This window comes from Culex quinquefasciatus, chromosome 3, assembly GCF_015732765.1.
Source record: "Culex quinquefasciatus strain JHB chromosome 3, VPISU_Cqui_1.0_pri_paternal, whole genome shotgun sequence".
NCBI classification, from domain to species: domain Eukaryota; kingdom Metazoa; phylum Arthropoda; class Insecta; order Diptera; family Culicidae; genus Culex; species Culex quinquefasciatus.
The window spans coordinates 172,110,353-172,136,034 of record NC_051863.1 but is presented as its reverse complement, the minus strand read 5'-3'; the positions used below and the strand labels follow the sequence as shown (position 1 = coordinate 172,136,034).

The window sequence follows — 25,682 nt, the reverse complement described above, 5'->3', positions numbered from 1 at the left end:
AAAGTGTTTTAAAATGCATTTTACACTAGTTCAGTTGTTTTGCAATCATCAATTTTCAAAAATGAAAAATTTTACGAAAACAAACATTTCAGCGAAACAAAATTTAAACATCTAAAATTTTCAAATTTTTTAAAGATTTTCAAATAAACTCAAACATGCTAAAAGTGATTTTAAACGCAGAGAAACGCATTTTAAATTGATTTCAGCTGATTGTACTTAAATTTCCATTGACATTTTGAAGTCTTTTGAAAAATTATATATTTTGCCCACTAATTTTTCGAACCAACTTTGAAGGGGGGAGACAAAAACTTTCAATAAAATTTGTACCAGCCTAATAAAATTAGAAATTTTTATTTTTTTATATATATTTTTTGTTACAATAAGGCCCTTGCAAATATGTTTTTTTTTAGATTCCAAGGGTTTGAAAAAATATATTTTTTTCTAAATTTAAGGTTCTAAAAACTAAAAAAAAAGTATAAAAATTGAAATTACGAGCCATGGTTTCAACATTTTAATGAAAAAAGTGTTTTTAAATGCATTTTACACCTGTCCAGTTGTTTTGCCATCATTATTATCCAAAATATCTAAGTACTGACGAAAATTTTATTTTCTGCTAAAAATATTTTTTTGCGGTGCTTTACATTGGAATTTCATAAAAGTTCTAAACATTTTTAAACAAGCCCAAACATGCTTAATATGATTGCCAATGCAGAAAAATGCATTTCAGATTGTTTTTAGTTGATTAGACTTCTATTTCATGTAAATTTTGAAGTTTTTTGGATTTTTTTTGCCCCTTGATTTTTCAGACCAATTTTTGTAGGGAGGGGGGGGAGAGGCGACATAAACTTTGAAAAATATTTGCAAAGACCTTATTTAAAAAAAAGTTTTTTTAATGTTTAAATGTTTTATGAATTAGATTTAAGATTTTTTCAGCTTTCAATTTTTTAGTTAAAAAAATACATATTTTTTCAAATATAATTTTTTTTAAATATTTATTGCAAAAAAAATGCAATTTCTAGATCTTTACAAATTGTCAAAATTGTTCAAAATAACAGATCCTTAAAGGTTTTTTTAATTTCAAAAATCTATTTTTCAGTTTTTGAATCAAAAAAAAGTAAATTTAGAGATTATTTTTAAATTGTTTTTTTTTAATTTTTAATTTTGTATTTAGGATTTTTTTAAAACAACCAGATTTTCTCAATCGTCACTCGTTTATTTCAATCAACAGTTGGCAAATAACGATCGTGTGTCGAGAAATTAAGTTCGAAATTATAAGTGCAATAATCACCAAACGAACATCTCCCCACCATTTGCAGACCCAACCGGAGCAGTGCCTGGTGACGCTCGACTTTATCGAGTGGGACATCCACAAGGCGATCAAGCTGTGCAAGCTGCAGAACATCCTGGCTAGCTTCAACCTGTCGCTGCAGGAGTGCCGCGAGGCGCTACAGTCCTACGATTGGGATCTGCACACGACCGCCCTCAAGCTGAAGGCTCACCATTGAAGAGGGGAAGGGGAGCCAGTCGTAAGTCGAAAGTATTACATTTTAAACTCACCTGCAGATGCCTTACACCGTGTTGTCGAACAAATTAAGTTTATCGAAAGAAGTAAAAAAGTATTCTCAACAAATGATCAAAATCTGAGACACAATTCTTCCAGTGCAGCTAAACTGTCGCGAACAAATCGAATGTTTTTTGCCAAAATAGTTAAGAGTCAATTATACACTGACATTATTTTTATTGAATATAAATGTTTCTTTTAATTGTACACACTCCAAAAAGAACTTCCGTTACTGATGAGAAACTCCCTGCTAACAAAATCTCCCTCACAGCTTAATCAAGCCCGTTGCCTCGTAGAACCCATCGCAAGCCGTTGAGTAGCGCTGCGACAGATGAATCTCGCTAACCCGCTGCGTCCCAAACTCAAAGTGGCCAAACTCGCGCAAGATCGTCACCGCATCGAATGTGGCCCGACCTCCACGTCGTTCCTCATCACCCCCCACAATCTCCCCATTTCCCCGGAACAACGAGTTGATCAACGTGGCGTGCAGCTTAACCCGGTCGTACTTGCGCTGCATCAAACCATTCGCAACAAAGTACTCCATCGTCCGGTCCGCCACCTGCTGCAGCACGTCCGACTCGACCTTCGCGTACAGCACGTCAACCGCGTGCGGATCATCGTTCATGTACTCCAGCCCGGCCAGCCGAATCTCGATCGGCCCATACTCCTCCAGAATCGGCCCCACAATCGTCTCCTGGCAGTCCCGCAGCAGCTGAGCCGCCCGCGCCCGGTCCTCGTTGTCCATCAAGCTCAACGTGCAGAGCGTCAAGTGTAGCTTCTCGACGCGCTGAAACAGCGACTCGTCCAGCTGGAACACCCCCGGCAGCTCGGTCAGCACACGCTCCCTAAACTTTGCGTAATTCACCCGAATCTGCTCCGAGTTCAGCGGGATCGACAAAAAGTGCGTAAACTGTTGCTTGCTGCGGGCTCCGAGTACGATCAGTTCGATGCGCTGCCGGCAGGACGTTACGCCCTTGCGGGATGGACCCTTAACGATCACGTCCCCGTCCGTTCCCTGCTTGGGGACCAGGATTTGGGTTTTGGTTTCGGTCTCCAGGCGCTTACGGGTGGCGCCCTTGGCGCCGATTAGCATCGCGAAGAAGGCGCTGGAAAATGAGAAAAAAAGGTAAAATTAATTGTTTAAAATTATATTTTTAATAGTAACTTACGAAGGAACGTGAAATGAAGTTTGAAATTTGCCTCCGTCGACCATTTGGATGTCGTAATCCAGCTCGCGATCGTCATCCTCGTAAATGTCTGAAATTTGGGTTTATTATCGTAAAAATTAGTTCTTTTTAAATATTATACTCAACTAAAACTTCTTAGCCGAAATGTTTTATCATAGGTAATTAAGGCCGATGCAAATATTTAAAAAAGTTTTTGTCCCTCGGCCCTGGCCGAGGTCAAGGGTGGGGCAAAAAAATAAAAAAATATAAAAATTTAAATAACAAGCTATAATCTTCACATTTAAATGAAAAAAGTGTTTTAAAATGCATTTTACACTAGTTCAGTTGTTTTGCAATCATTAGTTTTCAAAAAATCTAAGATCTGACAAAAACAAAAATTGTATCGAAAAAAAAGATTTTGCATCGAAAATTTTCAAAAAATCTTAAGATTTTTTAATAAACCCAAACATGCTAAAAATGATTTTAAACGCAGGAGAATGTATTTTAATTTGATTTCAGCTGGTTGCCCTTGAATTTTCATTGAAATTTTGAAGTTTATTGTAAATTTTTTTTTTTGTCCCCTGATTTTTCGGGCCAATTTTGAAGGGGGTGACAAAACTTTTAAAAATATTTGTACCAGCCTAACCAATAATTTAAAAAAGTTAAAATCATAAAAAAAAACTACAAACTATTTTTACATGAGCTCCTGGGCCAGATGTAACTTAAAGGAATGTAATTAAATTTTGGTACCTTTCTTTTTCGAGCCTGTTTTTAAAGAGTGGAGACATAAATTTGAAAAAAAATTGCATTTTTTTTTAAATAATCACAAACTAAAAAAAACTTGCAAACACTGAAATTAAGAAATTCAGAAGTTAAGAAAATGTCAAAGTACAAATATTAAACTAAAAATTGAGAATTAAAAAAATGCAGAAATCAAGGATGCAAATCACGGTGTGGCTGGAACAAAATATTATAAACCGAGATACACCATCGGAGATTTATACGTAGAATGCTGTGTTTTACCGCCCGATCAGAATCTTTAAATATAAAAATATTCTATCGGCGAAAATTGCATTTTTTTTAATTTTAAAGTTTTTGATTTTTGGTACGGATTGTAAATTTATCTGACTTTATAAATGAATAGATCTTTAAAAAATATTTCTATATAGCAAATTTGTAGAGACATCTCTAACCTTTTAAACGCTTTTAAGGGTTTGTAAATCCGTTTTGATTGCCAAAAGATAATTCCACTTTAAGAACAACCATATTCTTGCTGATTTTTGGGTGACAAACATGGGCCCAGCGGTTCAAGGTCAAACGAAGTTCGCATAAAAGACGGATGTCTTTAAAGTCGAATCAAAACGAATTTACAAACCGTTTTAAAGGCAACAGATATTTCTACAAATTTGTTATAAAAAATAGTTGTTAAAGATCGATCCACCTATAAGGCCAGATAAATTTACAATCCGTACCAAAAATCAAAAACCATAAAAAAAATTTAAACGCAATTTTCACCGATAGTATATTTTTATATTTATAAATTCTTATTCAGGCCGGTAAAACACACCTGTCTGTGTATAAATCTCCAATGGGGTATCTCGGGGGACATAAACTTCGAAAAACATTTGCAACGGCCTAACTACAAAATTTGAAAATTATTGAGTGGAATATTCAAAAATTCTAGATAATAAAATTCTAAAAAAAAAAAAAATCTAAAAAATTAAATACTAAAATTCTTAAGCTCCAAGATTAAAATTATTTAGGGTCAAGAATTCACTAATATTACAGTTTAGAACATGAAACATTTGAACACTTAATAATGCTATAACATAATAATTAAAAAAAATTATAATCATGAAGTTTTTAAAATTTTGATAAATCCTAAAATTTCAAAATTAAAAAAAAAAAAATCGAAGAATTTGAAACTCTAAAAACAGTTCGTATTCAATTTTCCGAAGTCCTCGTCAAAATTTCCAAACCAACAAGGTTTTTTTTTTATTTTTCCCCAAATTTTAGCAAAACACTGTAAAAGGGCCGAAGCCGAAGTGTAAACAAAGAGTCTATCCCGCTCGTTCCTTATGTAAACATCAACTGACGTGAGCAGGATAGACTCTTTGTTTACACTTCGGCTTCGGCCCTTTTACATTGTTTTGCATTGTTTCGAACAAGGCTTCGAACCTCAAATATGACTCCGAAAATGTTAAATATTTTGGCCAGCAAAAATGGCAGCATTTAAGAATTTCCAAAAAAGAAATTCAGAAACTAGGAACTCAAAAATTATTTTTGTATTTGAATATTTGATCTTTTGAAATTATAAATTTATGAATTTTTCATTTATTTGTTTTTGATTGTATCAATAGAACGATTCCATCTCAAATCAGGAATTTTTCTGGTACTTTTGTACCCGACCCTCTCCGATTTCAATGATGATTTCAACTTTGTAGACATGTTATCCTAGGCCTATATAAGCCATTTTTGTGTATATGGAGCTTATTGTACTCGAAAATGATATTTGAGAAGGGCGTAAGTTATTTAAATATTTTTGTATTCTGTAATTTAAAAATGACTGTAACTCGACGCCGTTGCATCGTACCAAAAAGTGGTCAAAGACAAACTTGTAGGAAATTGGACGGGCTTTCTGAAAAAAAAAATACACTGAAAGAAAAATACATACCATTTCTATGGGATTTTTCAATTTTTATGCTTAAATATAAATGTTAAGGTGAAGTCACGATTTTTTTCGTTCAAAATTTTTGAGGAAATTGCCTAAAATGTTACAAAAAGACTCACGAAAAATGCAAGATGGTATGTCTCTCCTAAATAAATACAAAAATCATTTACAGTAGTTGTTCGGTAACTGGGCTGAGAACGTAGCCCAGTAACCGAATGCTGCTCGCTAACTGGGCTGAACGAAAAATAACGAGGGGACTACCGATGAATAATTGTTTTTTTTTATGAAATATAAAAATAAAAGTTACTAAAATTTTTTTACAATGATTACTTTTCATATTTCTTGATTGTTACTTGAAATTACATAAAAGTTTTAAACATGTTTTTTTTATTCGTTGAACATGATTTTTGCATTCGTTAACCCCTCGGTGATTTTGGTTTGTTTTGGTTTTTTGACATTTGTCTGCTTTTTAACTGGGCTACGGCCCAGTTATCGAGCGCCCAGTTAAAAACAACAACGCCCAGTTACCGAACAACAACTGTACTAAATCTGTTTTTTGAAAAGTGGTCTAAACGTCAAAATTTTCAAAAACCTTTAGTAGAAATCGATTCTCCAGACAATTTTACATAAATGTCTCTATATTGACCATTGTCCTAAGTTCAACCCTTGCGAAGTTACAGCGGTTTTAAAAATAAAAATGTTGAAAAAACAGCTTTTTTGGTGGTTTTTGGCATTTTCTATATGACAGACTTGACTTTTCAGTCTCCAAAATATTTTTACCGGAAAGCTCGTCCAATTTCTCATAAGTTTGCCTTTGACAGCATTTCAACATTTGAACCGTGCGTTTTGAGAAAAAACGCATTTGAATGTTGAGCATCATTTTCAATTCCCATTTTAAAATAAAAGCAAAACAAGATGTTCTATTGATAACAACACTTTATTTTCGTGTACGTACACGAAATACATACGCACGTAGATTACTCTATCGAGCTGTCAAATCGCAACATGGAGTTAAACTTTCTGTGCAGTTGCTGTGAAGCTTACCAAGGCTTTTCAAAAAGTTTAACTCCATGTTGCACGCACACATTCTCACTTTTAATTTCTCGATAACCCAGAAAGTGTCAAAATGTACATAATGCCTTTTGAAATGTTGCCGTCGAAATATCCAAAATCGAAACACACCTTCTTGGAAACAACCAGCATACCTTCTTCGACGTATGGTTTGCTATCTTCCTGACCCTGTTGCTGTTCATACCGTTGTTCCGAGACCTGATTGACCCGATAACACCGGGTACCGATCCACATCAGTTGGGGACTCATGACATCCATTTTACGAAATTTTAAGAACTATTTTAACAGTAAAGTTTCGAATAAACTTGAACACACTTTCCAAGCTACAACAAAGCAACACTGCACTGTTTTTAGTTTCTTTTTTGACGTTTCGAATTGTCAAGGTTTGTTTATGTTTTTGCACCCGCACCGGATTGGCAGAGTTTCAACTTTACATAACAAAATGCAATAATTTCTGGCTGTTATAAAAACTTCAAAAACGAATAAAAAATAGTGGGATTGTGCAAATTTTAAATTGGTATAATATCCTGGTAACCACAACAAGCCAGCGATGTTCAGTTCCCTATCCGGAAGAGCCGCCGTGGTGAGTAAAACAAGATTCAGGTTTTCCTCAGAAAATGTTTACATAGTTCTTTCTACACCAAAGCTTTCCACCGAAGTCGCCCAGATTTTGCTGCGTAACACATCGATTCGCACGGCCTCGACCTTCAAAACGACCGGCTTACTTACGGCGAACCATGCTCGTTTCTGGCTTCAGTCACAACCGCTATCGCTGCCACAAGCTAAGCACTACGCGACAACCGGTCCGACCAACCCAACCCAGCTGGCCGCCGGCGAAGACGAGCAGGGCGGCTTCTTCAAGCGCTTCATCGCCCGGATGGGCTGGATCGACAACTCAAAGGTCCGCCTGCGCGTGTCCAGCTGCACGCTGTACGAATCGGTCGCGGACAGCATCAACTACGCGGAGTTTTTCACCCTGTTCCGTATGCCGGACACGTTTAACACGTGGTTCCTGATCACCGAGCTGCACGTGTGGATGCTGCTGGTGCGATCGATGGCCGAAGGCGCGGAAAAGGATGCCGCCGGACGGTATCTGCGAAATTGCATTGTCGAAACCATGTGGGACGACGTGACGACCCGGGCGAAGAAGCTCGCGGCGAGCAATCCGTCGGCGGTGAAGCCCCAGATTCAGATGTTGTCGGAGCAGTTTCAGGCGGCGCTGATTTCGTACGACGAGGGCGTTTGCTTCGACGATAAGGCACTGGCGGCGGCCCTGTGGAGAAGGTTCTTTTCGGGCCACTGTGACGACTACGAGAAGCTGGAGCTGCTGGTGAAGTACGTGAGGAAACAGGTGAGTTTGGTGGATTTTGTACTGTTGAATTTAATGTTAACGAAACTTTTTTTCATTTTGCAGATGTCCATGCTGGACCAGCTGAGTCGTTACGATTTTGCTATCAAACCGAAAGTCCAGTGGCTGCCATTAGTTGACAAACCTTCAATATAAAATAATGAATAAAATGGGGTTTTAATTCAAATTAAAAAGTGCATGCGTTTGAAATTAATTGGTATTTAATTTATTCATCAATTCCGTTAATTGGAATTCGTCAATTTAAATCAATCCACATCCAAAAAGTATAATGATCATTTTCAACCTCAATTTATTTTATCGTGTAACACGTGAAGTATATCGTGCCGCTGTAAATAGTTTGTTCTGCTATTAGAGTTGCCAGATGTTTCAATTAAAATCTGCAGAAGAAAAAGTGTTGTCCTTTTAAGGCTGATACGCAGATCGGAAGGAACGCAAAACTCCATACCGTAAACTGGGGTCAATCGGGACACATGGGGCGAATTGGGACAGCAGTTTTAACCATGTTGGAGCACAATATTTTGATTTTTCTGGTTCGGTTAGAACAGACTCAGGCCAACAAAATGTGTACATCCATTTCCAAATTTAAAAGCTTTAAGTGCTCTAAAACCTGCTGTCCCTATTCAGACTGTAGTCCCAATTCACTCTAGATTACGGTATTAATAAAACGCCCAAGAAACGGTCAAGGAAAGGGTCACGAAAAGATTTTTCTTAATCGGTACGCAGCTTATTTGCAATATGTTTTGATGAAAAATTAAAGAATACTAATTTTTCTTTTTTAAATGCGACTGATAATTTCAAAGGTTTAAATAATTTTGTATTCGATATTATAAGATTGAAAATCTCCAGCTATTGTCGTAATAGCTGTCGGCATCGTGTCACCAACTATTTATTGCTAGTACCAGCCAGCAACCTCTGAATTATGAGTCCCCTGTGCTGTACGATTGATCCAAACTGGCGGGACCGAAATGACTTGACAATAATCATACAAATGTCTATTTTCTTACTGAAAATTTAATAACAATCTAAAATTTTGAAAATCAACAATACAAATAATTCAAAAATTAAAATTCAAAAATTAAAAAAAAAACTAAAATTTTAAAAATTGCAAATAACAAAAAATGTTATAAAGTTAATTTCAACAATTTTATCTGAGATTCGGAAATTCAAAATAAGAAATTTACAGAATTAGATAATAAATTTATTATTTAAGTTGTTATAAATTCAATAGCTCAAAAATGTAAAAAATCTAAACGAATGTACAAGTCTGAATTTCAAATGTTTTTAGAAAAATATAGAAATCCGTAAATACAAATTTACGAAAACCTCAAAATTTTTAAATTCAAAATCTCTATTTTTCCAAAATTCAAATAAAATCTAGAATGAAAAATTAAGAATTTAGGAATATTAAAAACTTAAAAATTTAAGAATCAAAGTCTACAGATTTAAAAAATTTCAAATTAACAAAGTTATAAACTTACCAATTTTACAAAATTATAAATTTAAATTTATAAAATTTAAAAAAAAAACTTGAAAAGTAAAAATTTAATACATAATTTCAAAACTACAAATTTAAAAATCAAGAATTTAAGAATTTAAGAGTTTAAGATTTTAAGAATTTTACAATTTAAGAATATAACAATTTTAGAATTTAGCAATTTAAGAATTTAAGCATTTATGAATTTAGGAAATTGAGAATTTAAGAATAAAAAAAAAACGATAAGAATTTAAGAAAAACTTTCAATACATTTGTATTAGTCTTACTTTCTAATTTTCTAATATTCTGATTTCATAACATCTTAACTTCATCATTTCATAACTTCAAAATTTCATTATTTTATAATTTTATTATTAAATTTCATAATTTATTATTTTCATCATTCCATAATTCGATGTTTTCATAATTCCATAATTTAATAATCTCGTTTTTTTTTTATTTTATAATTTTAGTTAGGCTCACAAAAAGAATGCGCAACATTTCTTGACCGCGTTCCTTCCGGTCTGCATACTTAGCTTGATACTTAGCTTATAGGCTAGTACGCAGATCGGAAGGAAAGGGGTCAAGAAACAGCTTTACGAACAGCAGAACAAAAGAGAGGGAGCGATTTCTTGGGGCTTTTCTTCACCCTTTCTGGCTTGCTTTCACAGCCGCTGCTGCCCATTTGATTTTTTCTTGACCGGATCCTTCCGAAGTGCGTATACAGCTTATAAAAGAAACTCGTTTTTAAACGATAGAAGAAATGTTAAGCTTAAATTTTTTTTTCTATAAAATCAAAGCGTCTAAGCCGAGGTCTAAGCGCATATTTCATTCATTTTCCATGTTGATGAAAGACATGTTTTTTTTTAATATTTAACATCCAGTGATTGGGGTTTTTTAGCCTCAAATATATTTAGCTACAGACTTTTTATGAATTTGATTTGATAATGTGAATGACTAATATGGCAACACTGTCTCGTCTATTTGAAAATCGATAAACATTCGCAGGTATTTGAAAACAAATGTTGAAATTTTGTGCAAATTTGCATGATTTGTAGATTGAAAGCCGTTAAAGGTAATTCATACATTTTCGTCAGTATTTAAAATGTAAGTAACGTAATATCTCACCCAAACCGGTCACATAAAAACCCGATCAAATCCCCCGCTCTTCGCAGATGCACATCCACAGTGCCATGACACAACCGAACCAGGACCAGGAAAACGGCCTCGGCCAGCACTCGAACCTGTACCTGCGCCTGCAGCAGTCGGCCACCATCCGGGCCAACATCCAGAACATATCGCAGCTCCTGAACACGGGCCTCACCCCGGAGGCGCTCGACATCTGCGTCAAACTGCTCGAGGCCGGTGTCCACCCGCAGGCGCTAGCCGAGGTCGTAACGCAGATCCGGCGCGAAATGGCCGTCATCGAGGCGGACGGTCAATGAGAGGAGATTGGTTTGCTTTGGGTTGAATAAAGAATCGTTTAATTTACTAATCGAATCGCGACAGTTCATCGTCCGAAGCGGCTTTAGGGGCTTCTTTCGCGGGAGTCGCTTCCGCCGGGGGACCAACCGTCGGTTTCTTCCTCTTTTCGTTGAAGGCGTACTGCTGAATGCCGGTGTCCTGACTTTGGGGAATGGCCTCGAAGCTGGTGAAGTCGCGGGGTTGATTTTCCGGGGCCAGTTTCTCTCCGAGTGCGGCCAGCGATATCAGAATGGCTTCCTCAGTGCGAACGGTTCGTGAACCTTGGCGGGGAACCGTGTTAAGGTATTCGTCGAAGAGCATGTCCACTTTGTCGACCGTCAGCTTTGCGTCGTTGTCTAGCGCTGGTTCCAAGCCAAGAACTCCTCCGAAAACGACCAGAGCATGTTTGTATTTGAGGCTCTTCGGTTCCAGCTCCTGTACGTTGGTTCCGGTGTCCGATGTTCCGATAGTCAAGTCGTACCCACCCTTGTAGGGACTCTTGGTAAACACCTGCGACAACGAGTTGGCGATCCGGACCGTGTAACCCCAGTAGATTCCGGTATCCTGCCTCGGTTGCGACGGCGGAACAACTATAGCTCGAATCTTCTTCGACTTTAGATCAACCCCGGCTGGCATTTTAACCGTGACCCGCATCCCAACATCTAACTTTGTATCCACAAGGACATCGTTCAGCAGACCAACGTTCACGAACGAAGACTTGTCGTTCTTGGTCGGCTTGTTGGTAACAATTCCTTCGCGGAACTCAAACTCACTGGCCTGCCGCAGGTGGTGCTGAGAATCGAGCGGTGCCAACAGACCGCAAAACTTAAGGTCATTGTGGATCGGGAAGAAAAATTTGCGCAGATACTGGGGACATTCCAGATATTGCAGGATTCGCGCCAACTGAACGCAACATCGACGCGCTGAGGTCGTTCCTTCGGCGGTGTCTGCAAAAAAAAATCACATTAATCCTCCACTGGATCCAACCCCACAAACCAACCAACTCACCAATCGTCCCAACCTTGTCCGTGACCTGATTCCCGGACCCACAATCGTCAAACACGACGACCTCGTCCACCTGGAAGATGCAAGCCGCCCGCGCAATCTGCCCCGCCAGGCACGCCCTCAACTCCGGCGACTGGGCGTTGTCCAGAATCGACCCCGGTACGGCAATGCTCAACGTCGAAATCAGACCCACTTCCGAAACCTGCTTCACCTGCAACTCCGCCTGAGCTGTCGCTGCCGCTTTCTCCCGGTCCAACTCCGCAAACTCCTTCTGGACGCGCTTCACGTGGCGTGCGTGTTTCTGCTGGCGTTTGCGCTCCTTCCGGTCCTGGCGCTGTTTGGCCGTTAGCTTCAGCATCGGTTTGTCCGATTTGGGAGTCTTCATGGTTTCGTCGTGTTCCGCGGCGTTTTTGGGACTTGCGCTTAATCAAAACAACAACACGTGCAACGCGCGAGCTGATGACCAATCCCTCGGTTTGATGTTGGAGCGTGCTGCTGCAAATAAAATGTTTTGGAAATTTGGCAAGACAGTGTTGCCAAAATGTACAATTTCTACTTGCGGTACACTCAAAGTAAAAAGTATCCTTTTTTCAAGTTCACCCGTCGTCACCCTTTAAAAGGGTATCGAAAATGTACTGAATTTGACATACCCTTTTAAAAGGGTGCCCGCATAGTCAACAACCATACAGTCACCGTTTGTCGAATGATTTTTCCTAAATGATCTTGATAATACACCAAATAGGGTGCAACCGTACATTTTCCATAACCCAAACAATCCTACAATTTATTAAATAGGTCGTTAGGTAATGTTACAATACATTTTTACAAGGGATTTTTTTCGTGGATCATAGTCATACCCTACCCCAAACTGTTCAATTCTTATTTTATGTGAACCGTACCACAAATTAATAAAATATGATTTTAAATGGTGAACTGCTTTACCGACACTTACCGACACCATTTGAAAAGGGAGGAGCCAAAAAATAAACTTTACAAATGTTTTGGGAACTATGGATTTAACGGGAATGGTAAGTATATGATTATTAATGGTGAGCGATTTTTTTTTGTAATGTCCGGGATTTGTTACCGCTTGATGATGATGTCTCCTGTTGATTCTTCCGTGGTGCTGCCGCCTTATCTAATTGAGCTATCTCAGTTACATTACGTTTGGCGGTTTCAAATGCATTTTATTATGAAATGTGGCCTCAAAATTTATCATAAATATATCGTAACATGTATGGTAGAACCATACAAATAAATTATAGACCAATCACATGGCGAACAGTTATCGTTCTGATAATGGTCAATCAATTGATTAAATTATTTGGACTTATAAAAATTATCACGAAAATAAATTAGCTTTACATACAAACTATATGGCAAACAGGTATATCGTTCCATGAATTGTTGAACAATGGTTTGAATTGTTGGGACTTAGGAAAATTTTCGCTGAATTCAGGTATATCGTTCCATGAATTGTTAAAGTATTATTTGAATTATTCGGACTTAGGATTTTTTTTTGCTGTAGTTCAATTGGCTCAATCATACAATACCTGTTTCAAATAATCCTAAGCGTTTGGCGAAAAGTTATATCGTTCCATGAATTGTTGTACAATTGTTTGGATTATTGGGACTTAAGAGTTTTTCGCTGAGCTTCAAGTTGGAAATACTACGTCGGCTATGGTACCCTTATGTTTTAACAATTGCTGTTCCGAAAAATCCTTACCATATGGCGAAAAGTTATATTTCTCCATGAATTGTTGAACAATTGTTTGAATCATCGGGACTTAAGAAAATTTTCGCTAAAATTTATTTTTGGCTCAATCATACAAAAACTGTTTGAAATAATACCAAACATATGAGGAATAATTATATCGTACCATTAATTGTTGTGCAATTGTTTCAATTATTAGGACTTAGGAAATTTAGGAAATTTTCCGCTTAGGTTTCTTTGACTAAATCATACCGAGTATCATAACTTTTATCATACCGGCTACAGTACTATTATGTTCTAACAATAGCTGTTTCGAACCATCCTAATCGTATGACGAATAGATACCGTTCATTAAATTGTAGGGAAAAAAATCAACCATTCGAATATGTCAAGATAAGTGTAACAATTCGGGAAATAGTACCATTTTAATTTTGTTATATGGTCGTGACATTATATCAACAATATCACAAATGGTAACCATACCAGAAATAATTTTCTTATGATTTCGACAGTTTCACCTTTGGTATTTGATTATGCGGGTGACGCCGGGTGAACTTTAAAAAAGGATAGAAAGTATCCTTTTTGAGGATTGAAAGTATTGTCCATTTCTCTCGAAGGTACACGCCGCGCGGCATTTCAGAAAGTGCCGCAGACACTGTTGCCATCGATTTTCTCCACTTTTGGTGCAATAAAAAAACATTCCCGGCAACAATGCCATGCAATTCAAAGAAGAAGATCAACAAAAACAAATCGCACAGTATGGAATTTGACAGCGCGCATTTGCCGAAAGTGCGGCGCGTCGTTTCGAGGCTGGCATGCCGCGTGTCCTTTTCGGGAATACGCGCAATACCCTTTTGAGGGATACTTCTGACTTTGAGTGTATCTTGCAAGATTACACCGATCAACAAAATTACTGCGTAGACTCAGTAATCACTCCCGAGGGGAATTATTGCGCGTATTCCCGAAAAGGACACGCGGCATGCCAGCCTCGAAACGACGCGCCGCACTTTCGGCAAATGCGCGCTGTCAAATTCCATACTGTGCGATTTGTTTTTGTTGATCTTCTTCTTTGAATTGCATGGCATTGTTGCCGGGAATGTTTTTTTATTGCACCAAAAGTGGAGAAAATCGATGGCAACAGTGTCTGCGGCACTTTCTGAAATGCCGCGCGGCGTGTACCTTCGAGAGAAATGGACAATATGATGACCATGATTTTTTCAAAAATATCAAGACATCAGGTACGAATGGTTTTTTTTTTCCAAAGTTTGTATGAAGAATTAGGGAGGTTTGTTCCTTCTGCATGTTGCATGAATTATTTGTTTTTTTTTTTTTGGATCCGCCCTTATTATTCATACACCTTCAACATTCTATCATAAAACTTCACCAGTTCTGGATTGCTCTTACGGCCTTTCGTTACACGTGTTTAATGGACGAAATGCCGTAAGAGCAATGTCGTACCGCCCATTTCAAATGTTGCTCCAGAATTTTCTATATTACTACTGAATTCCTCGCTTTTTCCAACTAATGTAGAGTACAAACTTGATACGGAACCGGCCAAGGAAATTTTAAAATACTTATTTGAGTTAAAAACAAGAAAACTTGAATATTTGTTACGGAGCGGCGCGCGCAATGTCAGGCATGTACACCCCTCGGCGATGCAAAAAGCAATACGTCGTGTGTCATGTTTGTTGCTCTTACAATTGTCACGGCAGCAAACGACACGAAATGTCAGTCGCGATGATTGGTGAAATTGAAATGTACGAGTTGAATTGAAAGTGCGAATATTTGATATTGTGATTAGTTCATCAACTTGGATAATCCCTGGACCGCGGGAAAGAACCGGTTGGAAATTTGTTATTATCTAGGGTATGAGAAAACGACATTTAATAATGAATTTATACTAAAATCTTACCTAAAATCTTTAACTAGAGCTGCGGATTGACTACATTTCGCACGAACACGACATTGCTTATCTGTTGGAGGACAGACACGGATAGGGAGACCAATGGACTTAAAATTAACGTGAAGACTTCCATCATTGTCATGATTTTTCGTTCAAAGATATACATTTTGCGTCATCTGCTGATTCATTTTAGTGCTGAAATTCGTTAAATTGAATTTAATACAGAATATTTTATAGTGATGATCAAATTTCTTCGAAAATGATCAACGGCTTCACCTTAACCTTAAGCCTAGAATTACTATTAATTAGAATAAATTTAGCTTTTATCGATTCCACAATAATCAACAGTGTGCTGCTCAAAAGAACCCGAAAACGTCCCAAGAATATTATTCAAAATTCTAACATTAAAAAAATAAAAAATAATGCATTTAAAATTTTTAAAGTTTAAAAATTTCAAAAACATTAAACAATAATTATTCTAAAATAATTTAAAATGTAAAAATAAAAAAAAAACAAAAATTTAAGGTTAAAAAAAAGAAATGTTTCGATCTTTAACATTTAAAAAAACGAAAACTACAAATACACTAAAATTCAAAATCGACATTTCGAAAATATTTCCGAAATTTCCAGAAAACCAATATTTGTATTTTTAATAAATAATTAAATAAGCATTTGAAAAAATTACAAAAACATCAACAAATTTCATTTTTTTAAATATTGATACGGTCCAGACTCGATTATCTTAAGTTTCGATTATTCGGAGTTCGTTTATCCAAAGGTTTGTATGGGACTTTGGATAATGGATTCATAAGAAAAAAAAACAATTTTTTATTTTCTTACTTTTAACATCAAATTCGAGTTCTACGACCCTATTTTAGTAAGTTGTTAGTGAGTTGTTGGTTGCCTCTAAACATAAATCATTTTTAGAAAACTTCATCGCTGTCATTAGATTTAAAAAAATCTTAATGGCCTCTTAGTCAGATTTGCAAACAATTGAAAATAAAACAAACTTTTGCAACTGCCTATCACCCACAAACCATTGGTGCTCTTGAAAGAAATCATAGGTGTTTAAATGAATACCTACGATGTTTCGTTAACGAGCATCAATCGGATTGGGATGATTGGTTGAAATATTATCAATTTAATTACAACACAACTCCACATACTATTCATGAATACACGCCTTACGAATTAGTGTTCGGTATTAAAGCAATTTTACCACATAACAATAATCAAAGAACTCTAGATCCAGTCTACAATTTAGAAGCATATCACAATGAGTTGAAATTTAGATTACAAAAGAGTCAAAATCTAACAAAGTCAATATTAGAACAGCAAAAACAAGTAAAAACTCAAATATGTAACAAAGTAACTAACCCTATCCACATTCAAATAGGTGATCTGGTTTATCTAAAAAATGAAAACAGAAGAAAACTAGATTCATTTTATCTAGGTCCATTTAAAATCACCCAAATAAGAGATCCGAATTGCGAATTAGAAAAACCTATAACAAAAAAGAAAACATTGTGCACAAAAATAGAATAATCAAATAAACCACCGAGCCTAGCATCAATAATGCAGGTAAATTTTTCCCAGCAATAGGCTGCGGAAGTGAAAAATTCGGATACAAAACAACATACACATACACAAACACAATGTAACAAAATACACACAAAAAAAAAACAACTGTTTACAAATTAGTACAACAAACATTGTAAAGGTATTAAGAATGGAAACATCAATGATTTCAATTAATTTCAATCATTTTTTAAAGGGAGGAGGTGTAATATCCTGACTTCAATTGTAACAAATCATTTTCCAGACCTCACACATTTCTCGTCGTAGGTCATTAAGCTAAAATTTCCATCAGCTAGCAAACAACTTCAGAGTCCACTTGAGGTCCTAGACCCTTGTACTCGATTTTGTTAACTTGCAACGAAGCAGAAAACAATGTCTCAAATTTCATACGAATTGAGACATAGCATTTTGCTTCAAGTGTTTACCAAATGTGTCAACTCAAGTATACCCGAATCGACCGTTCTTAACTGCTTGCGTTCAAAGTTGAATGGCCATAAATTATCGATTGCGCCATCCACGTTGAACCAGCAAATCCTTCAATAACAACCATGACCATTCTCATCATGAAAAAACCATGGCTCTGTCCTTTTTTCCAATTATATATTTTATGCCAAGCCAGCTTATCCAGCTGAGCGAAGTGTGAAATCACCACAAATGAACTTAAGTGATTTCTCTATCTCTCTCTCTCTCTCTCTCTCTCTCTCTCTCTCTCTCGTTTCAACCCACAATGCATACGATTGGTTGAACGATACATAATGCCATTCCATTCTTGGTACCTCCCATTAAATAAACAGCCAAAATAATCATTGTAAACCTTCTAGTAAGAAAAATCAAACAGAATAAAGCAGTTTTCAATTTAGACTCAGACCGAGCATGTCTTAATATAACTTGCGATGACAATTCCGCTGAATTATGATGCAGGGTGATAATAGTTTTGGTAGCTCAACAATCAAAAATAAGACTGCGATTTTTTTTCGTGATTCGATTATCCGAAGTAAATTTCTGTCAAGGCCTTCGGATAATCGAATCTGGATTGTAATTTCAAAAAATTCAAAAAATATAAAATGGCTATAGTCTAGGCTATAGTTTATTTTATCTAATCCAATCTAATAAGCTAACCCCTGAACCGCGGGTCGCGGCAAAATTTGTGCGCACCTATAGGTAGAACCTTTTAAAAAAATAAGCGAATGTTCTCTGTTTTCAGACAACTTTGCAGATTTCCCATCATTCCGCTACAGATTACTTCACAGAACCAAAACTTCTGCCAACACCCCGTCCGCTCGTACCGCTGCACCGAAACCAACTGACAGTTGGACAAAATTCAAAAAAGAGACGACAACACAAACCAAAGCGGCGCAAATTGCTCAACAGAATCAAATTGGAAGCCGCATCGAGTTGCGTCGCGCGTCGGTTATCAAAATCTGCATTTTTCGAGTGTTTTTTTTTGTGAAAGCGAAACAAGATGCCGCCGCGGAAGCGTAAAATCAAGGTGGTGGCCACGTCCCCGGAGAAGCCGCGGTTCAACTTTGAACTGATCGAAACGGTTCTGAATGGGCAGAAGGACGAAAAGAACCATCCAAATTTGATCAAAAAGCTGAAGGAGTTGTATCAGAAGGTTTGTTTAATGATTTTTTTTTTGTTTTGTTTAAAGTTATGTAAATGAATGTTCTTGGTTTCAGATGCCTCACGATACGTTTATGCGGTCGTTTATCCAATCGCTGAAAGCGCCGATGTGTCTGGAAGAGGGCAACCCCTTTGCCAACAATCGACTGAAGCTGTGCGCTACTTTCATCGCCGACCCGATCTACTGCGAGCAGGAGGAAACCCACCCGCTGATCATGGCCATCTTTGACTTTCTGCTGTCCACAATCAGCCAAAACGCGATCGTTCGGTTCCGGATCTGTCAGTTTGTAAACATGGTTCTGAACGCCATGGGACCGGAGGCATCGCTGGACGATGACATCTGTGATCGGATCCTGAAGTATCATCTGGAACGAATGCGGGACGTGACGCCGTCGGTTCGCGTCCAAGCCGTGTTGGCGCTGCAACGGCTGCAAGACCCGGAAGATCCGGAAGACGACGTGTTCCGCATTTACATATTCCACATGGAGTCGGACGTGTCGCCGATTGTCCGGCAAGCGGTCATCACGTCGCTGGGTCGCAACTACCGGACCATTCCGTACATCCTGGAGCGGCTGTGGGACGTCGACGAGCGCGTCCGGCGGCACACGTACATCCAGATGAGCAGCTACCCGGTCAAGCAGTACAAGGTGGCCCAGCGGTTGACCTTTTTGGAGCAGGGCCTAAACGACCACTCGGATAAGGTGCAGCGTGTGGTGAAGAATGTGCTCATTCCGCAGTGGTTCGAGTCGTACCAGAAGAACTATGTGGCGTTCGTGAAGGCGCTCAAGATCGACGCGGACGAGAAGGAGATGGAACGGTTCGCGAAGACAGCCAAGCTGGCGCTGGGGGAGATCTTTGCGTGAGTTTGCCTTAAATTTCGTGAAGTTATTTCTTTTGAAATTAAGAAATTTCTTTCAGAAAATACGGCATCAACGACGCCACCACGATGCTCGGGCTGCGCGAGGAGGACAAAACGATCCCGCTGGAGAACCTCACCATCGAGACGGCCATCTGCTGGCAGGCGCTGCTCGAGTTCCTCCAGCACACCGAGTCGGACGAGCTGGACGCGTACATGGTGGACCTGACGGCGTTCTGCAACTACATCAAGACGTGAGAATTTTTGTATGGGAATCTAAATTGTTACAATAATGACGCTCTGTTGCAGCTTCGCGGACACGCCGACGCAGTGCAACTACATCCGGCAGCTGGCGGACGATCCGTCGATGACGACGGACAAGCTGCAGAAGATGTACTTCCAGTCGATGATGCAGGTGCTGCTGGAGATTGTGGCGTCGTACGACCTGGGTGACGAGGTTGGGCGGGAAAATTTGAAGAAGGTGCTGGCGGAGATGCTCGCTTGTGGTGATCTTGGCGAGGGAAATGTGAAGACCATTATGACCATCTTTGAGCGGTTGGTGGGTGATGTGGAGGAGCGGTTCCGATTTTGTGTGGATTTGATTAATGGGATTTTGGAACCCTCGCGGGCGGACGTTTCCAACTCGTCGCGATCGCTGGTGGATGAGTATTTGGAGAAGAACCCGGACAAGAGTCTGCAGATGAAGATTTCATCGCTTCGGTTGAACATAATGGACTTGAAGGAGCAGGAGATGGACAAGGTCAACAAGAAGGATTATGGTGGGGCGCAGCGAGTGTCGGACGAGTTGACCGCGGCGAATGATGAGTACGCTGCACTGTTGAAGCCGATCTTGATGAAGGTTTCTTCGGCCGGCGACGGTTCGATCTTCGGAGAGTCGATGCTCAAACCCAAGAAGATTACCAATTCAACGATCAACAAGTGTCTGCAGATTTTGTACTATTTGGTGAACAGCAGCTCGGTCAAGTCGTTGACGCCGATCGTGTGCGAGCTGAACAAGACGTTCATCAGTCGCTACGTTGAATCATCGGTTATTGATACGCGGGATTGGGCACTCAAGTGCTCGATCACGTTCAGCATGCTGTACGATGGTCTGTCCAAGGATACGTTCCAGCTGTTGTACCAGCAGTTCTTCCGTAATCACTGTACAAGAATTTGGGAGACGTCGATTTCGGGTATTTTCGAGCTGCTCGATCGTTACGGATTTGAGCACTTTGACGTGGAATCCAAAAAGGACGAATCGCGCAAGAACTCCCGACAGTTGTTCAACACGCGCGACTATCTGGACCAGGACGATGAAGGGAATAGCTCAAACACCGGCTCGGGAGTTGATCTGATGAAGATGATGACTCACTTCTTCGAGACGTGCGAAGACAGCGTCATCTGCATGGCGATCGTGGACGGCTTCTGCCGAATGATCGTTCGCGGTCACTACACTTCGCCGGACATCATGGCCAAGCTACTGCTGAAGTACTTCAATCCGACGACGGAACCGAAAATGCAGCAAATTTTGAGTATCTTCCACGAGTCGTTGATCAAGAAGAAACGTCAGGAGATTCTGCAAAAGGCACTGTTGACGACCCTGTTCACCATCCTGGAAGCGCCCAACGAGAACCCGCTGCACGAGGTCAAACCGGATCACGTGCTGCGATTCGTGATCAACTCCACCAAACCGGTGTTTTGCAGTCCAGGATTGAACCCGCACAACACGATCGCCATGTCTTTCCTCGAAGTCATGAAGGACAACCTTACATACAAAGATCTGCTCAAACTGCTCAGCAAAGAACTGCTAACGCTGGAGATCTCCGACGATCAAATGCTCAAAAACGATCTCATCACTTGCACCACCCAGATCTGCGAAGAACCAACGCTCGACCCCAAGATCCTCAAAAACCTCAACGACTTCAAGCAGATCCTACAGGGAACCTACCGCGAACCTCTAACCTTCTCCTCAACCCGAGCACCTCCGCTCGCTGCCGAGGACCAGGAAGCTGAACAGCAAAACTCCGACGCCGAAGAGGCCCCGGAAGTTGCCGAAGAAGAACCCAGCACTCCCCGCGAATCCATCATCCCGCTGATCAACAAATCATCCCTGGACAAAGACAACGAACCCCCACCAAAATCTCCAGCAAAGGCACCAAACACCGCCGCTGCCACCCCAGTCTCCCCGGTGACCCCAACCACCTTCGGCTCGGGCAACACTTCCGGCATGAGGTCCCTTCGCAAATCGATGAACTTCGCACCGCCTACCGAAAAGTCCACCCCAAAAGATATCTTCAAAGTGCCGGACGCCAACGCCACCAAAAAACTGCGCGCGCAGCAGCAAAAGAAAGCTGCCGCTGATAAAGCGCCAGAACCTACGCCAACCCCCGAACCGGATTCACCACCACCAGCGGAAGAATCCGCCCCCGGCGAATCCCCGCTGGAAGCGTCGTCCTTTGCCATTCCGTCCACGCAGGACACCAGCGTGGCCGACTCCTCGCTCGACGGCGATCGCTCGATACTGCACCTGGAAATTCCGGAAACGCAGCAGGCTCCCGAAGATCGCGAGCCCGAGCAGGAATCGGAAGTGATGTCGTCACCGGAGGTGGTGGTCAAGCGCACTCCCACCAAGCGGAAACCGGCGGCCAAGAGCAGCAGCGAAGAAGCCGTGTCGGCTTCGTCGGACGAATCATCGCCGGCGAGCAGCCGGAAACGGCTAGATGGCAGTTTGGAGGAGGTCGGACCATCGCCGAATGCAACGGTAAGCGGTTTGCATCCAGGGATGACTTTGAATCGTTTTCAACATTTGCCTTCTACGTTACAGATTTCCCGCTTTGACCGGTCCGTGGTGCGCCCGCTGGTAAAAGCTTCCGCCAAAACCCTGGTGGAGGCCTCCAAGGGAACTACGCCGGTGGCGTTGCCGCGAACCCGCGGCGTAGCCCGTAACGAGACAATCAACTCGAAGGTTCAAACGCGCAAATCACTCACGGAAATTACCAGCAAAAAGGGATCCACCAGCCTGACCGGAATTGAACCGTTGTCACGAAGTCCTACGCGGAAGGAACCTAGCCCGACCCGGAAGAAGGAGGTCGCCAGCAAATCCGCACCGAAAAAGGCGCCTGAAGTGGCCAAACCGGCGCAGAAAAAGACTCCTGAAGCGTCCAAGGAAAAGAAAAGCCCAGAACCCAGCAAAAAGAAAGAAGTGGAAAAACCGGCCACCGTTTCAACTCGAACTACGCGAACTTCCGTAGAACCGCCAAAAAGCGCCAAAACGGCCATGGAACGTCGCAAGATTTACGCCGCCAACCTAAAGTCCAAAACGGATTCAAAAAGCAAAAAATCCACAGAAGAACCAACAACAACAAAGAAGGACTCAACTCCGCCCGTCCAGAAGCGGACCGCCACTCGGCGAACCCTGGAAAAGTCCCCCGCCGTGTCGTCCCCGAGCACGCGATCGTCGCGAGCCACGACCACGTCGGAAAAGCTCTCCCCACCGGCCAAGAAACCGTCACCCTCGGGGGAAGCCGCCACAACCGGATCGAGTGGAGGAGTCACGATGCGCAAGGGCGTTCGGGGTCGAGGCAAAACGTCGAGCAGCACCACAACAGATTCGCCGGCGGCCAAATCGAGCACTTCGGGAACGAGTTTGTCGAGCAGTTCAAGCGGATCGCTGTCCCGCGGCAACCGAACGCCGAGCTCGCGGCGGTCGTTGCGGTCCTCCAAGGGGTCGACGTCGTGAGGGAAGAGGGTGCCTGAGTTGGTGGATGAACTATTTCGTACCTCTTAAGATTCGTAATATAACACAATGTAGGTTACATCTTCTTTTAATATAACATGTTTGTCATTTTGAAAAATATGTCTTTTTTCGTTTATTGAAGAATATTTTTATCTCGGAAGAAATTCAACGAAACCTTGCCAAGTTTTCATAATTTAAAGTTAAAAAATAAAATCAACTTTTCCAAAAAAAAAAATAATAAATAGAAATAAAAATTTAAAAATTCAGAAATTAAAATTTTCATTTATTTATACAAAATATTTGAAATTTAAAACAAGAATTTTAAAATTCAATAATTTTGTGTATTTAAAAATTAAAAAAAGGAATAAAAAAACTTAAAATTTCAAATCTCAATTTTTTAATTTAAAGAATTTGAAATTTGAAAATTTAAAAGCAAATTTAAAATTTCTAAAATTCCAAAATTAGAAATTCAATAATTCATAAACTATAAATAAAAAAAAATATTCAAGATTTGTTGATTAAAGGATTTAAGAGTATAAGAATTTCATTGGTATATTTAATTGTTGAATTTTTGATTTATTTCATTCTTGACAATTTTTTTTTGAATTTTCAAATTTCGGAATTCAAGCACATAAGTTCTTGGTTTTAAAATTTTTGGTGTTTTTTTTTTATTTTTTAATCATGTTTTTTTTTATTTTTTAAGTTTTGATATAATTTAATCTATCTAGTCAGGGTGGCCACTCAAGTCGGGAAATCGGGAAAGTCGGGAAAAAGTCGGGAATTCGCCAAAATCCGAGAAAAATCGGGAAAAAGCCGAGAATTTATGATTTTTTGTCAAAAAGTCGGGAAAAGTCGGGAATTATAAGCATGATTGATTGAAAATTAATTTTTTTAACTCTTGAATAATTTTGTAATATTTTGTACAATTCTCAAATTGAATTCATTCAATTCTGCTTTAATAACTTACTTTAAATTTGAGGTTCTTTTCACTATTTCAATATATTTGAGTATGGAAAAGCTGTTTAAGACATTCAAAATCTTAATTAATATTGGAGTCTTTGACACAGATCTTCATAATATTTTTCATGAATCATATGATCTCTATAAATTTTTGTTTATCATACAAGAGGTAAAGTTAATGAAAAACTAATATAAAAATAGAGCCTAATGGCCAGCTTAGAGTTATGATTCTATTTCATTTTGTCACATAGATTGAATATTTGAAAACAGATTCCAACTTGTGTTTGGCAATGGTTTTTTTTTAAATTCTTTAAGTAATTAAAATATTTTTTTTTTAATTTTGCCGTTAAACATTTTTGGTGAGTATGGTTAAATTACTACTATACATAAAGCTTGATTTTCAGTTTTCGGAAAACTTAAATATAAATCCAAAATTTAAAAACTTTTTTACGTTTTGAAAACATAAAGAAAATCTTGAATTTGCTTAAAAAACATAATCCAAGAAATTTAGAGTTATTGCAAAACTGTTTAAAAAAATTGTCTCTTCAAACATTTTGCTTAAAATAAGTGGTAAAACATAAAATCATATCTAACTGAATGTTCACTGAAAAAAAAAAAAACAGTTAAATACTGACCACTATATAAATTAACATTGATTTAAAAAAACAATATCAAAAATTAAAAAATTAAAAACGGAACCAAGCAAATTTTTTTTTTGAATTTCTTGACATTTTTCTAAATTCTTTGAATGCAATTATGTTTTAATCATTCTTTGATTTAAAATGATGATGAAATTAAAAAAAAATAGGATCGAAATTTTAAGTTCAGTTATCTTTAACTTTTTGTCATTTCCAGTTGAAACGAAGTATCAAAAACTATACTTTTGCCAATTTAAAAAATAACATGAATGTATAAGTTTTGTTGAACTTTCGATAATTTTTTCAAAGACTAATTGTTTGTGTTTCTACTCTGAATCATAATAATGAAGTTCCATTTGTGAAACTTTTTTCAATTGGGTACTAAAGCCCTATGTCAATTTTTATGTACAACGGTAAAAAACACGATCAAAAACCATTTCTGATAACTTTTTTTTCATTTTAATGCAAAAAAAAAATTGACAAGACAACATTTTTTCGATGGATCAACTATGGTCCCCTTGGAACGAGCTGTCAAGTAGGAGCTTTTCTGTCAAGAAGGACCGCGAGGATAATTTTTCAAAATTGATTTAAAAATCCATTTTAAACTCTTTGTGGCCGTACAAAGGGTCATTGTACTCAGAAAAATAAGCTTTATCGCTTTAAACAATAATATCAGCAATCTAAGCTTCATTTTAGGACCCAATTGTTGTTTAGTTTCTGTATTTACAAAAAATGCCTATATTTGGATTATTTTTAAATTCATTTAATTTTTTTTTTCGGTGGTTAATATTGACTTTTCTTATAGAAAGTTTTTTGTTTGAAATCATTCTTTAGATAAGAAATGCGTATTATTTGAGCATTCTGGAAAAGTCTGGAAAAAGTCGGGAATTTGA

The 25,682-nt window shown here is 38.8% G+C and overlaps 6 protein-coding genes across 7 annotated transcripts in view; 4 read left to right on the top strand and 2 right to left on the bottom strand.

Moving 5' to 3' along the window:
* LOC6039260 (activated Cdc42 kinase-like) overlaps positions 1–1,768 on the top strand; it is a 64,640-nt gene extending 62,872 nt beyond the window's left edge. The window contains exon 9 of the mRNA XM_038265487.1: positions 1,317–1,768. Coding sequence (XP_038121415.1) covers positions 1,317–1,505 — 189 coding nt within the window. The 3' untranslated portion in view covers positions 1,506–1,768. The remainder of the gene's footprint in view (positions 1–1,316) is intronic.
* On the bottom strand, positions 1,722–6,839 carry LOC6039262 (activating signal cointegrator 1 complex subunit 1). Its single transcript, XM_001848845.2, has 3 exons — positions 6,604–6,839; positions 2,731–2,818; positions 1,722–2,667 (listed from the first exon to the last, which is right to left on the bottom strand). The coding sequence occupies exons 1-3, from the start codon at positions 6,725–6,727 to the stop codon at positions 1,827–1,829; spliced, it is 1,053 nt and encodes a 350-aa protein (XP_001848897.2). The 5' UTR covers positions 6,728–6,839; the 3' UTR covers positions 1,722–1,826.
* Positions 6,840–6,858: 19 nt separating this feature from the next.
* LOC6039263 (ubiquinol-cytochrome-c reductase complex assembly factor 1) lies at positions 6,859–8,011 on the top strand. Its single transcript, XM_001848846.2, has 3 exons — positions 6,859–7,052; positions 7,116–7,820; positions 7,884–8,011. The coding sequence occupies exons 1-3, from the start codon at positions 7,020–7,022 to the stop codon at positions 7,971–7,973; spliced, it is 828 nt and encodes a 275-aa protein (XP_001848898.2). The 5' UTR covers positions 6,859–7,019; the 3' UTR covers positions 7,974–8,011.
* Positions 8,012–10,267: 2,256 nt separating this feature from the next.
* LOC6039264 (mitotic-spindle organizing protein 1) lies at positions 10,268–10,807 on the top strand. Of its 2 annotated transcripts, none has more exons than XM_038264677.1 (2): positions 10,268–10,419; positions 10,488–10,807. In XM_038264677.1, the coding sequence occupies exon 2, from the start codon at positions 10,488–10,490 to the stop codon at positions 10,755–10,757; it is 270 nt and encodes an 89-aa protein (XP_038120605.1). In that variant the 5' UTR covers positions 10,268–10,419; the 3' UTR covers positions 10,758–10,807. The 2 variants fall into 2 exon arrangements, with proteins under 2 accessions (XP_038120605.1, XP_038120607.1); XM_038264679.1 differs by having other exon boundaries at positions 10,272–10,387.
* Positions 10,774–12,245, bottom strand: LOC6039265 (putative methyltransferase C9orf114). The gene is made up of 2 exons (XM_001848848.2): positions 11,785–12,245; positions 10,774–11,723 (listed from the first exon to the last, which is right to left on the bottom strand). Exons 1-2 carry the CDS (start codon positions 12,164–12,166, stop codon positions 10,804–10,806), a joined length of 1,302 nt encoding a protein of 433 aa, XP_001848900.2. The 5' UTR covers positions 12,167–12,245; the 3' UTR covers positions 10,774–10,803.
* Positions 12,246–15,212: 2,967 nt separating this feature from the next.
* Positions 15,213–23,309, top strand: LOC6039266 (condensin complex subunit 3). Its single transcript, XM_038262546.1, has 6 exons — positions 15,213–15,361; positions 18,181–18,591; positions 18,656–19,458; positions 19,518–19,709; positions 19,765–22,216; positions 22,280–23,309. The coding sequence occupies exons 2-6, from the start codon at positions 18,439–18,441 to the stop codon at positions 23,192–23,194; spliced, it is 4,515 nt and encodes a 1,504-aa protein (XP_038118474.1). The 5' UTR covers positions 15,213–15,361; positions 18,181–18,438; the 3' UTR covers positions 23,195–23,309.
* Positions 23,310–25,682: the final 2,373 nt, after the last annotated feature.